The sequence below is a fragment of the Carcharhinus amblyrhynchos genome, chromosome 31, assembly GCF_965287045.1.
Source record: "Carcharhinus amblyrhynchos chromosome 31, sCarAmb.v2.hapA, whole genome shotgun sequence".
Taxonomy (NCBI): domain Eukaryota; kingdom Metazoa; phylum Chordata; class Chondrichthyes; order Carcharhiniformes; family Carcharhinidae; genus Carcharhinus; species Carcharhinus amblyrhynchos.
The window spans coordinates 24,189,795-24,205,647 of record NC_137354.1 but is presented as its reverse complement, the minus strand read 5'-3'; the positions used below and the strand labels follow the sequence as shown (position 1 = coordinate 24,205,647).

At 44.9% G+C, this 15,853-nt stretch overlaps 1 protein-coding gene across 1 annotated transcript in view; it reads right to left on the bottom strand.

The window, feature by feature from the left end:
- psap (prosaposin) overlaps window positions 1–15,853 on the bottom strand; it is a 60,406-nt gene that overhangs the window by 28,299 nt on the left and 16,254 nt on the right. The window contains exons 4-5 of the mRNA XM_080215733.1: window positions 5,165–5,290; window positions 3,019–3,195 (exon numbers count right to left, since the gene is read on the bottom strand). Of these exons, the coding sequence (XP_080071859.1) occupies window positions 3,019–3,195; window positions 5,165–5,290 (303 nt within the window). The remainder of the gene's footprint in view (window positions 1–3,018; window positions 3,196–5,164; window positions 5,291–15,853) is intronic.

Genomic DNA, 15,853 nt, shown 5'->3' with positions numbered 1-15,853 from the left:
GAAAATTCAAATGAACTACATTATCACTGAATCCCTACAGTGCAGAAGGTGGCCATTTGGCCCATCGAGTCTGCACCGACCACAATCCCACCCAGGCCCTATCTTCATCTACTCCATGATCTCCCTCCGAATCAATTTAGTGAGTTAGTTAAGCAAAAGTATCCCTTCAGAAATCCATGCTGAATCTTCATTATTCTGTTACTTTGCTTCTCCCATTTTGTAAAGATTTCCAGCATTTTTCCTACTATTGATGTTAAGGTGACATCTATAATTCTCTGGGCTATCCCCCTCTGCAAATACAGGGGGTTACATCGGGTTGACAGTCTCTCCTCCTCCACACAAAGTTCATTCTCACTTCTCCAATCTATCATCCAGGTTTTGTCATACTTCCCTAAGTCTTTAAGTATAATTCAGGGATGGAATTTATTGCCCGAGTATCCTCCTACTTTTAAGAGTCATCCAAGGTCTTACAGTGGTGAGCATTTTTGCATTGCTCCTTATTATAGGAAGGATGTAAAAGTACTGGAACTGGCACAGCAGGGATTCACTAGAAATAGATTAGAGTTGTGGTGAGAGAGCTGAGTGAAAGCACTGGAGTTAAAGTTATGGGGAGTGTCAATCATGCTCAGCAGGTCGAGCAAACTTCACAATCGTGAATAATTAAAGATGTTGGCACCAATTTCTCCAAAGCTGATTAGCATTTGGGATCCTGCCACAAACGGTTGCTATGGCAGGGTCCACAAAATATTTTAAACGAGGAATATTAATGGATAGAGAGCTGGATAGTGGGAATTGATTTAAGTATCAAATCGGTGGGATAAATGTCTGTTTCTGTCTTTTAACACTCTGTGGAATTTGCTGCAACAGCATTAATATGAATGTGGATGAAGCAAGAACAGAGTAATTTCCTATAGGAGCAGAATATGGCTCTAGAGTTTGGAGTCTACAGGGAAATTCAATGAGAAAAAAAGATGAAAATGGCCAAGTCTTTTTAAGATAGTGAGATCATGCACAACTAAGCCATTGTGGCGGCGGAACAGCAAGTGCACGGGGCTGGAAATTTATATTTATAGATTGGTTTAGAGGGATACGGGCCAAATATGGGTAATTGAGTAACTGGTAAGAACTGGGCGGCATGGACAAGTTGGGCCTAAGGGCCTGTTTCCATGCTGTAAACCTCTATGGCTCTATAGTAGAAGGAAAAACTAATAAATTTTCTGACTTAGCAGAGAGACTGCACTCTCAGCCAAGGTGACAATTACTTTGGATTGTGGTTAAAGGAGGACTGGGAGGATTGTGCCTCACAGCACCAGTGACTTGGGTTCCATTCCCGGCTTGGGTCACTGTCTGTGTGGAGTTTTTCACGTTCTCCCTGTTTCTGCGTGGGTTCCCTCCGGGTGCTCTGGTTTCCTCCCATGGTCCAAAAGACGTGCTGGTTAGGGTGCATTGGCCATGCTGAATTCTCCCCCAGCGTACCCAAACAGGTGCCGGAGTGTGGCAACTAGGGGATTTTTGAAGCAACTTCACTGGAGTGTTAATATATGCCTACTTGTGACACTAATAAATAAACTTTAAACAGAGCAGAATAGGTCCAAACCAAGTTCAAATGCATAAGAAACAAAAGTTTGAGTTAGCTGGGAGGGTGAACAAGGAGTGGGAGGAGTTGGCTGCCTCTGTAAGAGGACACATCAGTGAGAAAGATCATTGATGGGCTCATAATATCAACATGCTTCTGCATATCCAGGAGAAGACACCTTTGCTGCTAGCTATTAAAGAACAACATGTATAATCTGAAATGATGTGGAAGCAAATTTAGTGGTACCTTTCAAAACTTAACTGGGTTAGGAGCAAGGGAATGGGGCTAACTCTTTCAAAAGCTGGTGCAGGACATAATGGGCTAAAGGGCCTCCATTATGAGCTGCACAATTACACGTATCCAGGGATTGGGGAGAATGTGAATGAAAAGCTGTAGTCTGAGAGACTGCTCAAAATCAGCCTGTGGTAAACACTACAACAAGTACAGTAATAGATCAGAGCACAGGGTCACATACTGTTTGAGGGAAACAAGTGCCAGGCTATATAGGGACTGGAATTTGCGAGGGAAGTAGTGGTACGTGGGGATAGCGATCTGAGCAGCTGAGAAATGATACAGCAAGTGCAGGACTGAAAGAACAAAGAAAAAGGCAAAATACTCAAAATCTGAAATGTGTAGAAAATACTGCCAAAACCCAACAGCTCACATAGCATCTGGGCAGAGAGAGATGGAGTTGATGATCATCTGAAGCAAGGTCACTTGCAACATTAACTGTGGGCTGAGGCTGAATCTTCCACAGATTGGCAATCACCAGTGGGTACCAGAAGGGAGTTGCACATTTCTTGCCTGTCTTCTGAACCGAGTGTTGTGAGAAATGTGCAGCCCAACAGCTCCCCCAGTCCTATCAACACAGGACAAGATCAAGAGTTATGAAGCCCTTGATTAACGACACGAGGAAAGGTCAGGGGTTGGTCAGCTGGAGGAGTGGGGGGATTGCTGCTCAGAGAGGCTAGTAGGGGAAGGGGATGAGCCCTGTCCGAGGCAGAGGTTGGGAGCAGGAGTGGGATGGGAGCAGGGGTGAACAGTGCTCTGGATGCTGCAGTGCTTTAACACCTTTGTTGATTAACTTGGGTTTTGCTCATTTTATACCTGCCACGTAACTTAGGACAAACGGCCCATTCTCCGTGGTTCTGGCCAATCATGGAGCAATCTGGGCAGGACTACAAACAGCAATCAGAAGTTTAAACTTCCACCAGGTATGTGTTTATGTCAGGCCCACATGCCCCTATCGGAATCCCTCTGGTCCCCAAATATCCAAAGAACAGAAGATCTGAGCCTCTATCTCCACAGATGCTGCCTGATCTATTGGGTGTTTCAAAGAAAGAAGTGATAAAGATAGGGAGGCTCATGGCACCAGATCTGCACTGCACCACAGAATCAACTTTACACAAAGATGTCAACCGCACATTTTGGTTTCTGCTTACCTTTGGCTCAGTGACCTGCTGTGGATAGAGGAGGAGAGGGATATTGGCAATGAAAGGTGGTGTTAATTTGGACATGACCACTTCTGGTATCTCATTGGAGAGAATATTCTTCTCGGCAAGATTCTCTTGCAGCGATTGGCACAAGTGCAGGGCACTGCACACCACTTCAGGATTGTCCTTTCAAAGGAAACAAAGTAAAGCACACAAAATTCAACGATTTTCTAACTCACACCAACCCAAGAATCAACTCCAAATACTGGTCATCATTGAGATGGGGAAGTGGAAGCCCCACTAGTTTCATGGGAAAGCACATCACCTGCCCCCAACCCAAAAAACAAACCAAGGACAGGGAACTGGCCCCTTCAAACTGTCAGGAAGTGGTCCAGGCTCCACAGATAGAGGAAAAGGAGAGAGGCTGAGGCATTTTGGGGACAGAAAAGGGAAAGGGAAATGGAGAGAGAGAGACCGCGTGCGCGCTCTCCCCCCCCCTTTCCCGACGTGCGCACGCGTGGTCTCTTTCTCTCTCCCCCCCTCCCCGAGAAAGGGGGTGTCGGGAAAAGGAGAAAAAGAGAAGGGGGGGGGGGGGGGGGGGAGGGGAGGGGGGGAGGGAGAGAGAGAGAGAGAGAGAGAGAGAGAGAGAGGAAAAGCAAATTACTGCAGAGGCTGGAATCTGAAACTAAAAGCGAAAATGCTGCAAAATGTCAGCAGGTCTGGCAGTGTGTTTAAGATGTGAAGATGCCGGTGTTGGACTGGGGTAAACACATGAAGACGTCTGACAACACCAGGTTAAAGTCCAACCGACTTATTTGATAGTAACCTCACAAGCTTTCGAGGTTTCCCTCTTCATCAGGTGAATGAAGAGTTCTGGCCTCAGATAGTGCATATAGAGCACACACAGTGCTTTATACAGATTTGCATTCTGATCAGTAATCTCTAAACTATCTGTGCTTTATATGCTCTGTCTGAGGCCAGAACTCTTCATTCACCTGACGAAGAGAGAAACCTCGAAAGCTTGTGAGTTTACTATCAAATAAATCGGTTGGACTTAAACCTGGTGTTGTGAGACTTCTTACAGTGTGTTTAAGGAGAGAAAAGAGCTGACGTTTCGAGTCCAGATGACACCTTTGTCAAAGTTTTGCGTATATGAATATGATGATTATGTAAAAGCTTTGACAAAAGGTCATCTGGACTCGAAACGTCAGCTTATTTCTCTCGTCACAGATGCTGCCAGACCTGCTGAGATTTTCCAGCATTTTCTCTTTGGATAGAGTGACAGAGAGCATTGGGAAAGGAGAGAGAGGCACCGAGAAGGAGAGTGGGAAAGGGGACTCAGAGAGGAGAGAGTGGGAGTGGAAAAGGAAAGCAAGCAAAATGCTGAGCTGAGTTTCAAGAATGCTGTGGGTGAGACACAGAAGGGCTTGTTTGATTGTTTTACTTTGAATTGATACAGTATTTCTGTCATATTCACTGATTTATTTTGTTTTGCAAATTATTCAAGCTGGGAATACATCTTACTGTATATGCATAGTGCAGTATTTCAACTTGTACAACATTTTTTCTGGGCAAGCGTTATCCAAAGGAACCAAACTCTGCTTTAACCCTGATTCCTACAGGAACCTTTGATTCACAAATTGTTTCATTTGAACTGGTGATTTTCAGGAATGCAATCACAACTTAGAGGACTTACTGTCCTTATCTAGCTGCCCTTTAACTGTATCGGCATTAGCTAAACTACTCCACGTGATAGCAAATTCCACACTTTAACCGCTCTGACTTGCAGACCGGGGAAGAGAAAGTCCAAACAAGGGAAGAACAAGGCCTATTCGTTGTTTTAAGTGACAACAGTGGTTAGCACTGCTGCCTCACAGCATTAGAGACCTGGGTTCGATTCCCATCTTGGGTCACTGTCTGTGTGGAGTCTGCAAGTTCTCTGTGTCTGCGTGGGTTCCCTCCGGGTGCTCCAGTTTCCTCCCACATTCTGAAAGACGTGCTGTTAGGTGCATTGACCCGAACAGGCACCGGGGTGTGGTGACTAGGGGAATTTCACAGTAACTTCAGTGCAGTGTTAATGTAAGTCTTACTTGTGACTAACAAATAAACTTTACTTTAATACACAAGATCTATGACGTGGAAAAGTCTGTTTTACCAGCTCGCCCCTGAGAATATCCAAAATGACTGGCAAGTAGTCATCTACCAATTCATCGCATTCTGATGTCAAACTTGGGCTTGGAAGCAGTTCACAGGCCTTTTCCAAGTAACCGCGTAACTCAGCCTAAAAGATAAAACAAGCTTACTAAATCAGCTGCTGTGAATAGAATAGATTTAAGGTTAAGGAGAGCATTCGTTATTTGAGTAAATATAGAAAAATATTTATTGACACATAAGAACATAAGAAATAGGAGCAGTAGGCCATCTAGCCCTTCGAGCCTGCCCCGCCATTCAATAAGATCATGGCTGATCTGTCGCGGCTCAGTTCCACTTTCCCGCCCTCTCCCCATAACCCTTAATCCCCTCTCTTATCAAAAACCCATCAACCCGCGTCTTAAAAATATTTAGCGAGGCAGCCTCCACCACTTCAACGGGCAGAGAATTCCAGAGATTCACCACCCTTTGAATGAAGAAGTTCCTCCTCAACTCCGTTCTAAACTGCCCCCCCTTTATCTTGAGGCTGTGCCCCCTAGTCCTACTGTCTTTTTTGAGCGGGAAGAGTCTCTCCACCTCTATCCTATCCATCCCATTCATCATCTTATACGTCTCAATGAGATCTCCTCTCATTCTTCTAAACTCTAACGAGTACAAGCCTAGTTTATTCAGCCTCTCCTCATAGCTCAACCCCCTCAACTCCGGTATCAGCCTAGTAAACCTCCTCTGCACTCCCTCCAAGGCCAAAATATCTTTGCGCAGGTGCGGCGCCCAAAACTGCACACAGTACTCCAGCTGCGGCCTCACCAATGCCCTATACAGCTGCAGCAAGACCTCCCTACTTTTATATTCAATCCCCCTCGCTATGAAGGCCAGCATCCCATTCGCCCTCCTGACCACCTGCTGCACCTGCAAGCTGGGTTTTTGCGACTCATGCACAAGGACCCCGAGGTCCCTCTGCACCGTCGCCTGCTGCAGTTTTTCGCCCCGTAAGTAATAGTCCTTCCTACCATTATTCCTACCAAAGTGGACCACCTCACACTTGCCAACATTAAATTCCATTTGCCATTTCCTGGCCCATTCGCCCAGCCTATCTAGATCCTTCTGCAGACTCTCCACACCCTCCGCACAATTTGCCGTTCCCCCAAATTTGGTGTCATCAGCAAATTTCGACACCCTACACTCGGTTCCCTCCTCCAGATCATCTATATAAATGGTAAAAAGCTGAGGCCCCAGCACCGACCCCTGGGGCACTCCACTAGTCACCATCCGCCAATCCGAATAGCACCCGTTGACCCCCACTCTCTGCCTCCTATTTGACAACCAATCCTCTATCCACGCTAACACCCTACCCCCAACTCCATGTCCCTCGACCTTCTGCAATAACCTCTTGTGAGGTACTTTGTCAAACGCCTTCTGAAAATCTAGAAAGACCACATCCACCGGCTCTCCTCTATCCACCGCCCTAGACACATCCTCATAGAACTCCAGTAAATTTGTCAGACACGACTTCCCTTTAATGAAACCGTGTTGCGTCTGCTCTATCAAGCAATTCCCTTCAAGATGCCTCGCAATTTCCTCCTTAATGACAGATTCTAACATTTTACCTACCACAGACGTTAAACTAACCGACCTATAATTCCCCGCCTTTTGCCTGGCACCCTTCTTAAACAACGGCGTAACATTAGCCGTTTTCCAATCATCCGGCACTTCCCCGGAATCCAGCGACGTCTGGAAAATAACCACCAAGGCATCCACTATCACCTCCGCCATTTCTTTCAGAACCCTCGGATGCATTCCATCCGGTCCTGGGAACCTGTCCACAATCAGCCCCTCCAGTCTGTCGAGCACCGCCTCTCTAGTAACAGTAATGTCATTAAGACCCTCCAGTCCTACCACCTTTCCATCGCTAACACCCGGCAAATTATTCACGTCCTCCTCCATGAAGACAGAAACAAAAAAGTTATTCAATACCTTAGCCATATCCCCATCCCCTACCACTAGGTCCCCTTTCTCATCCTCTAAAGGACCAACGTTCACCCTAGCCAGCCTCTTCCTTTTTATATATTTATAAAAACTCTTGCTATCCTTTTTCATATTAAGTGCTAGCCCAGGCTCAAGTGACTGAAGTAAAATGTGAAATATGCACATCCATTTGCAAGCCTTCCACTGACATGTGACTTTAATATGCTATCACGAACCTAAAGATATGTGACAAAGAGGGAAATGTTTTCATTTTACACTTTATAGGCGTGGCAAGAGTTAGACTTTCTACAGTAATACATGACAAGAAAAGTGATAAACTGTTGAGAATTATATAGCAACGGGGGGTTGGGAGGGGGGGCACCAACTGACAATGGAGGAAAATTTACAAATGACTAGATGAGAAAAATGTGTGTACAGAAACATGACGCTTATGAATAACATAACTGAAAATCCTGTCAGCAACACACTCAACAGTCACACATCAAAAATGCTTCCATTACACCACTAACCCAGCTGGCTGACAAAGCTGCGAGATTGGGTCTACAGCAGGTGGCAGGGGAACTACCGTACTTGGCCTCATCATCACCAGTCTCCCCATTACAGATGCATATGTCCACACTGGTATTGGTATTCAGCACAGTCCTTATGGGGATACAGTCCTGTCTTCATGTTGTGGATCCATCCACCATATTGTATGGCATTCCCACTGTGCAAAACAGGAACACTGACTTGGGAGCAGCAGCAAGCCATTTGCCACTTGAGTCTGCTCCATCAATCAATAAAATCATGGCTGATCTGGTTATGGTCTCAACTTCCTCTCAGCCCCTAACCCTCGACTCCCTTGTCTATCACCAATCCGTTAACCCAGCCTTGTATATATTTCAAGAGCCAGACTCCACCACTCTCTGGGGAAGAGAATTCCACAGCCTAACAATACTCACCTCAGCCTTAAAAGAGAGAGCACTTATTCTTAAACTGTATCACAGATGCTCTATTCTCTTCCAAAATTGGCAACATCCTCTCGATATCCATTTATCAAATCCCCTCAGGATCTTATACGGGGTTGACTTCAAACAGATTTAGCAACTAAAAACAGAGTAGCCATGAGGCAGTGGGATTCATGTGGCAAACCAAGCAGGATACTCACAACCAGTGGATCAGATCTCAGCCTGGCAATCCTGCCACATACAGCTGTGAATGGTGGTGAGCGATTAAACAACTACTTGGAGGAGCTGCTCCTTAAACACTCGCAACACTCAAAACATTCAACTTCAACACTCCCAACTTTCAAACATCTTCATGATGCACGTTGATGATTTTTTACAGGGTGACACTGTAGAATTTGAGAAATGTATTATTAATAACTGTTTAGAATGGAATTAGGGAAAAGGTTTCTTTGTCAATGGAGTTTTGGTTTGATTGGATTTTAGATGTATGTGTTTAGGGTTACTGTATTATCGTAGTTGTTTTGTTCGTAATTGATGGGAGTTATTGCTAATTTTCTTTCTATACTCGCTAACTATATTTTTCAATAAACTTGGTTTGATAATAGCTCCCAGTGGGTCATTTGAATCAAAGCTGAAGTGAAGTATATCATGCTCATCCTAGCAAAATTCAAAGTGCAAAACTTACGATGCAGGCAGACTTCATAAAACACTCTTGAGTTTCTGACCTAAATTATAACAAAGAGAAGGAAATCTACCATCCTGATCTGACTGAGACTCTAGATCCATAGCAAGGCACTTGACTCTTTGGGATGGACAACATATATTGCCCAGACTCCATGGAAGAATTTAGAACTCTCAGTTGAACTTGGCTTGTTGGGAATGGTTGAGTTAGGGATGTGCTGAGCTACGAGCATCTTGCTGTGTTGCCTGTGGACACCCAGCTTTGGCTTGCTAGATCTGTTCTGAATCGATCCAATTCAGTGCAGTGGTAGTGCCGCAATACAATAGAAAAGTGAAGACAGGACTTTGTCTCCATGGCTTGGTGGTTACTCCTACAAATAATGTCATGGACAGATGCATCTTCAACAGATAGATTGGTCAAGGTGAAGTCAAGTTTGATCTGATTGGTTCCCTTACCACCTGACCCAGGCAGCCAGCTATGTCACAGTGGACTTGGCCAGCTAAGATGGCAGTAGGTGGTACTCAGCAGGCTACCTATGTTTGACCTAATGCCATGGGGCTTCGTCAGTGTTAAGGAGTCTGAGGGCATCTCCTCCTGATTGTACACCCACATATCCCAGGATGGTGGTGAAGCCTAGGACATGATCTGGAAGGTTTGACCTGCATTGTTGTACACATTAATGAGCGAGTCGTGAACGTGGGGGTTATGATCAGCGAGTTCGCACATAACACAAAATTGACAGTTTGGTCAACAGTGAGGAGGCAAGCCTTGGATTAAAGGATGATATAGACAGACTGGTTAGGTGGGCAGAACAGTGGCAAATGGAATTTAACCCTGAAACGTGTGAGGTGATACACAGAACATAAGAGCAGGGAGTTATGATGGAGCTGTATAAAACACTGGTTAGTCTATAGTTGGAGTTTGTGTGTGCAGTTCCGGTCACCCACAAGGAAGGATGTGATCGCAGTATAGAAGGTATAGAGGAGATTCACCAGGATGTTGCTTGGGTTGGAATGCTTTAGCTACGAAGAGAGGCTGGTTAGTGCACAGTTATTTTCATTAGAGCAGAGAAGGCTGAGAGGGGACCTGATCGAGGTGTACAATATTATAAGGGTCATGGGTAGATGGGAAGAAACTTTTCCCTCAGCAGAGGGGTCAACAACCAGGAAGCATAGATTTAAGCTGCAGGAGGTTGAGAGGGGATTTGAGGAAAAGCTTTTTCACCCAGAGGGAATCTTGAACTCACTGGCTGAAAGGGTGGTAGAGGCAGGAACCCTCAACATTTAAGCAGCCTTTAGATGAGCACTTTAAACAAGAGCGTGTACAAGGTTGGGGACCAAGTGCTGACAAATGGGATTATAATAGATAGGAGCTTGATGGGTTGAAAGGCCTCAATCTGTGTCGTAAAACGCTATAACTGATTTTGGCACAACTCTCCAGATGGGATGACGCAGTGGTTAGCATTGCTGCCTCACAACGCCAAGGATCCAGGTTTGATTTCGGCCTTGGGTCATTGTCTATCTGGAGTTTACACGTTCTCCCCGTGCCTGCGCGGGTTTCCTCTGGGTGCTCCAGTTTCCTCCCACATTTCAAAGATGTAAAGGTTAGTTGGATTGGCCATGCTAAATTGCACCTTAGTATTCTGAGATGTGTTGTTTAAGGGGATTAGCGGGGTAAATACATGGGATTACAAGGATAGGTGGGGGAAGGTGGTGAACGGGTAAGATGCTCTTTCAGGGAGTCACTGCTGACTCAATGGGCCAAATGGTCTCGTTCTGCATTGTGGGGATTCTATGATTCAACATTAGTAGGAAAGGCTTTGCAATGTTCACTTGGCACAATGTACTTTGTTGTTTGCAGAGATTGTGTTCTCAGATGGTCTATCCAAAACTATTTCCTTTTGATTTTTCTGCAGCCATTTCATATGATTGAGTGGCTTGCTAGGTCATTTTAGAGAGCAGTTAATAGTCAGTCCACACTGCTATGGGTCTGAAGTGACATGAAGACCAGGCCAAGTATGACCATTAGTGTATCAGAGGTTTTTGCAACAGTCCTGATTTCAAGGACACCGTGGCTGAGACTACTCAAATTTTTAATTATTTAATTGAATTAAACTCCGCCAGTTGCTGTGTTGTGATGTGAGCCTGGGTCGGCAGAGTATAAGCCTGGGCCTCTGGAATGCTGGTCCAGTAACATTACCACCATCTTAAATACCGTCTGGTACTTCAGACTGACAATCATAGGCTATGGTAATGGGTGTAGACAGTATATAGGACAGGCTCCCCAAAACCCGTCCAGCACCTGCAAAGCACAAGTCAGGACTGTGATGGAATACTCTCTACTTGTCTGGACGACCACAACTCCAACAACACTCAAGAAGGTCAACACCATCTTGAGACATCCCAGAATGAAGCATGTATTACAGAACATTGGATGGAGGTTCAAAATGATGATGAATGAGATAACGCTCAGCTCCTCACCACACAAGCTCCATATCCCGAGTAATTTAGATATCAAAGAGAAATGTTGGATAAATCCCCAGGGCCTGATCATCGACATTCCAGACTATTTAAGGAAGTGACCCTAAAAATAGTGGATGCATTGATCATCTTTCAAGATTCTACAGACTGGAACAGTTCCTACAGATTAGAGAGTAGCTAATGTAACCTCACTATTTTAAAAAAAAAAGCACTAATGAGGAAATAGGGAATTAAAGACCAGTCAGTCTGGGGAAAATTCTGGAATCCATTATCAAATATTTGATACCAAGACACTTAGAAAACAGTGGGATGGGGGATGATGCACTGAGATGGATAGAAAATTGATCAGCAAACAGGAAACAAAGAGTAGGAGTAAACAGGTTTTTTTCCCAAGTGGCAGGCACTGTCAAGTGGGATACCACACAGATCAGTGCTTGTGCCCCAACTATTCATAATGTATATTAACGATTCAGATGAGGGAACTAAATGTATTTATCTCCAAATTTGCCTCAAATCCAACTCCTCACCTGTACTCAATATCCCTCTTTCCCTTTATTAGGACTATATCCATCTCCCTCTTGAAAGCATTCGGTGATTCAGACTCCACCACGCTATGCGGCAACAAGTTCCACAAATTCACCACCCTCTGTGAGAAGTAGTTCCTCCTCATCTCAGTGTTAAGTCTACTGTCTCTCAGCCTATGCCTGTGACTTCTAGGTTGCCCCATTTGGTCCACATTTACTTTATCAATCTCTTTTCAAATTTTATATACCTCGATCAGATCCCCTCTCATCCTTCTGAGTCCCAATGAGTATAAGACCAAACTGTTTAATCTCTTCTCATAAGTCAACCCGCATCCTCAGAATCAACCCACTGAATCTCCTCTGAACTGTCTCCAATGCCAGCACATCTTTCCTCAAATAAAGAGAACAAAACAGGACACAATACTCTAGATGTGATCTCACCAACACCCTATATGGGTGGCACAGTGGCACACTGGTTAGCACTGCTACTTCACAGCTCCAGGGGCCTGGGTTCCATTCCTGGCTTGTGTCACTGTCTGTGTGGAGTTTGCACATTCTCCTCATGTCTGCATGGGTTTCCTCCTGATGCTCCAGTTTCCTCCCACGGTCCAGAGATATGCAGGTTAGGTTGATTGGCCATGCTAAAATTGCCCCTCAGTGTCCTGAGGTGCGTAGGTTAGAGGGATTAATGGGTAAAATATGTAGGGAGATGGGGATAGGGCCTGGGTGGGATTGTAGTCGGTGTAGACTCGATGGGCCGAATGGCTTCTCTTTGTACTGTCAGGTTTCTATGATGTCTATATAATTGCAACAACAGTTTGCTACTTTTACATTCCAGTCCCTTTGCAATAAATGCCAGCATTTCACTTACCTTTTTCATTACATGCTGCATTTGTATACCGACTTTTTGCAAGTGAAGAAGACAGACACCTAGATTTCTCTGCCCGGATGCATTTTGAATGTTTTCCATTTAGGTAATAATTTGCCTATTTTTTTCTGCCAAAATGGATTATCTCACATTAAACTCCATTTGCCAAATTTTGATCCATTCCCCTAACCTATCTATATCCATCTGTAGATTTTTTATAACCTCTGACAACTGAGGTCCAAGGCACCCCACTAGTTACATTTTGGCAGCCAGAGAAGAGCCCATTTATCCTGACCCTCTGTTTTCTGTCAGTCAGCCAATCCTCAATCCAATCCAGTACTCCACTCCTATTGCCCTGTGATCTTACCTTCCTGATCAATCTTTTATGCAGCACCTTGTCAAACGCCTTTGAGAAGTTTAGATATACCACATCCACAGGCCCCCCACTATCCACCTTGTTGGTTATGGGAGCAGAAACTGTCAGGTATAGGCACTAACGAAAAGTGGAGCTTTTTCAAGGAACAAATACTGCATGTCCTTGATAGGTACATCCCTGGCAGGCAGGGAGAAAATGGCCGAGTGAGGGAACCATGGTTCACAAAGGAGGCTGAATGCCTTGTCAAAAGGAAAAAGGAAGCGTCTGTCAGGCTGAAAAAACAAGGTTCAGTTGGGTCGCTTCAGTATTACAAGGTAGCTAGGAATGAGTTAAAGAAACAACTTAGGAGAACTAGGAGGGGGCATGAGAAGTCCTTGGCGGGTCGGATAAAAGAAAACCCCAAGGCTTTTTACTCTTATGTGAGAAAAAAAACAATGATCAGGGTGACGTTAGGGCCATTTAAGGATAGTAGTGGGAACTTGTGCATGGAGTCAGAAGAGATAGGTGAGGCGTTGAATGAATACTTTTCTTCAGTGTTCACTAAGGAGAGGGGCTGTGTTTTTGAGGGTGAGTGAGTGATACAGACTGATAGGATGGAGGAGGTAGATGTTCTGAGGGAAGATGTATTAGCAATTTTGAAAAACCTGAGGGTGGATAAGTCCCCTGGGCCAGATGGGATACATCCTACGATACTTTGGGAGACAAGGGAGGAGATTGCGGAGCGTTTAGCTTTGATCTCTGGGTCCTCACTGTCCACGGGGATAGTGCCAGAGGACTGGAGAGTGGCGAATGTTGTTCCTCTCTTCAAGAAAGGAAATAGGAATGCCCCTGGTAATTATAGGCCAGTTAGTCTTACTTCGGTGGTCATAAGTTAATGGAAAGGGTCCTGAGAGATAAGATTTATGACCATTTGGAAAGATGCAGTTTAATCCGGGATAGTCAGCACAGTTTCGTGAGGGGCAAGTCCTGTCTCACAAATTTGACTGAATTTTTTGAGGAGGTAACTAAGTGTGTGGACGAAAGTAGAGCAGTTGATGTCGTATACACGGATTTTAGTCAGGCATTTGATAAGGTTCCCCATGGTAGGCTCATAAAGAAGATAAGGATGTATGGGATAGAAGGAAATTTGGCCAATTGGATAAGTAACTGGCTGTATCATAGAACACAGAGGGTGGTGGTGTAAGAAAAATTTTCAGACTGGAGGCCAGTTACCAGTGGTGTACCACAGGAGTGAGTGCTGGGTCCTCTGCTATTTGTGATTTTTATCAATGGCTTGGAAGAGGGGGCTGAAGGGTGGGTTAGTAAATTTGTTGATGACACCAATATTGGTGGAGTAGTGGATGAGGCGGAGGGCTCTTGTAGGCTGCAAAGAGACATTGATAGGATGCAGAGCTGGGCAGAAAAGTGGCAGATGGAGTTTAACCCTGATAACGTGAGGTGATTCATTTTGGTAGGACAAACTTGAATGCAGATTACAGGGCCAACAGCAGGGTTCTAAGGAATGTGGAGGAACAGAGAGATCTTGGGGTTCATATCCACAGATCTCTGAAGGTTGCCACTCAAGTGGATAGAGCCATGAAAAAGGCTTATAGTGTGTTAGCATTTATTAACAGGGGGTTTGAGTTTAAGAGCCATGGGGTTATGCTGCAACTATACCGGATGTTGGTGAGACCACATTTGGAATATTGTGTTCAGTTCTGGTCACCTCACTATAAGGAGGATGTGGAAGCATTGGAGAGAGTGCAGAGGAGATTTACCAGGATGCTGCCTGGTTTGGAGGGTAGGTCTGAGGGAGCTGGGGCTTTTCTCTTGGGAGCGGAGGAGGATGAGAGGTGACTTAATAGAGGTTTATAAGATGATGAGAGGGATTGATAGAGTGGATGTGCAGAGACTATTTCCTCGGGTGGATGTAGCTGTTACTAGGGGGCATAACTATAAGGTTGATGGTGGGAGATATAGGAGGGATGTCCGAGGTAGATTCTTTACCCAGAGAGTGGTTGGGGTGTGGAATACACTGCCTGCTGTGATAGTGGAGTCGGACACTTTAGGAACTTTCAAGCAGTTACTGGATAGGCACATGGAGCACACCAGAATGATAGAGTGGGATAGCTTGATCTTAGGATTGGATACAGCTCGGCACAACATTGAGGGCCGAAGGGCCTGTACTGTGCTGTTCTATGTTCTATCCTCAAAGAACTCAAGTTTGTCAAGCTTGCCTTTGCTTTCATAAAACCGCGCTGACAATGTTGGATTGAGCTTTGGCTTTCTAGATGCTCAGTCATTTCCTCCTTAATGATTGATTCCAGAAACTTTCCCACCACAGAGGTCAAGCTAACCAGCTTATAGTTTCCTACTTTTTGCCTCTCTGCCTTTGAATAGGGGTGTCACAGTAGTGTGTTTCCAATCCATTGGGACCTTACTGGAATCCAAAGAATTTTGAAATATCACAACTAATATCTCTGCCGCCATCTCCTTTAATATCCTCGGCTGCAGGCCATCAGCTCCAGGGGACTTACATGCCTTTAATCCCATTAGTTTACTCAATACCCTCTCCCTTGTGATGGTTATTGCACCAAGTTCCTCCAATCCTGAGTTGGGTGAAATACAGAGGATTTAGCCGGCCACTTACCCTGGGAATGTTAGTCAGTTTCATTCCCAGTCTAAAAGCTACATGAGACAACACAACATTACAATCGATCCCGCCAATATCCAACCCCCCCCACCACCACTTTCCAACCTGATTTCCCATATTAGCCAGAGGACCTCAGGCCCACCCATCCTTTGGAAGACCTTTAAAAATGTACCTGATATGGCAGCTACTGCCATAACA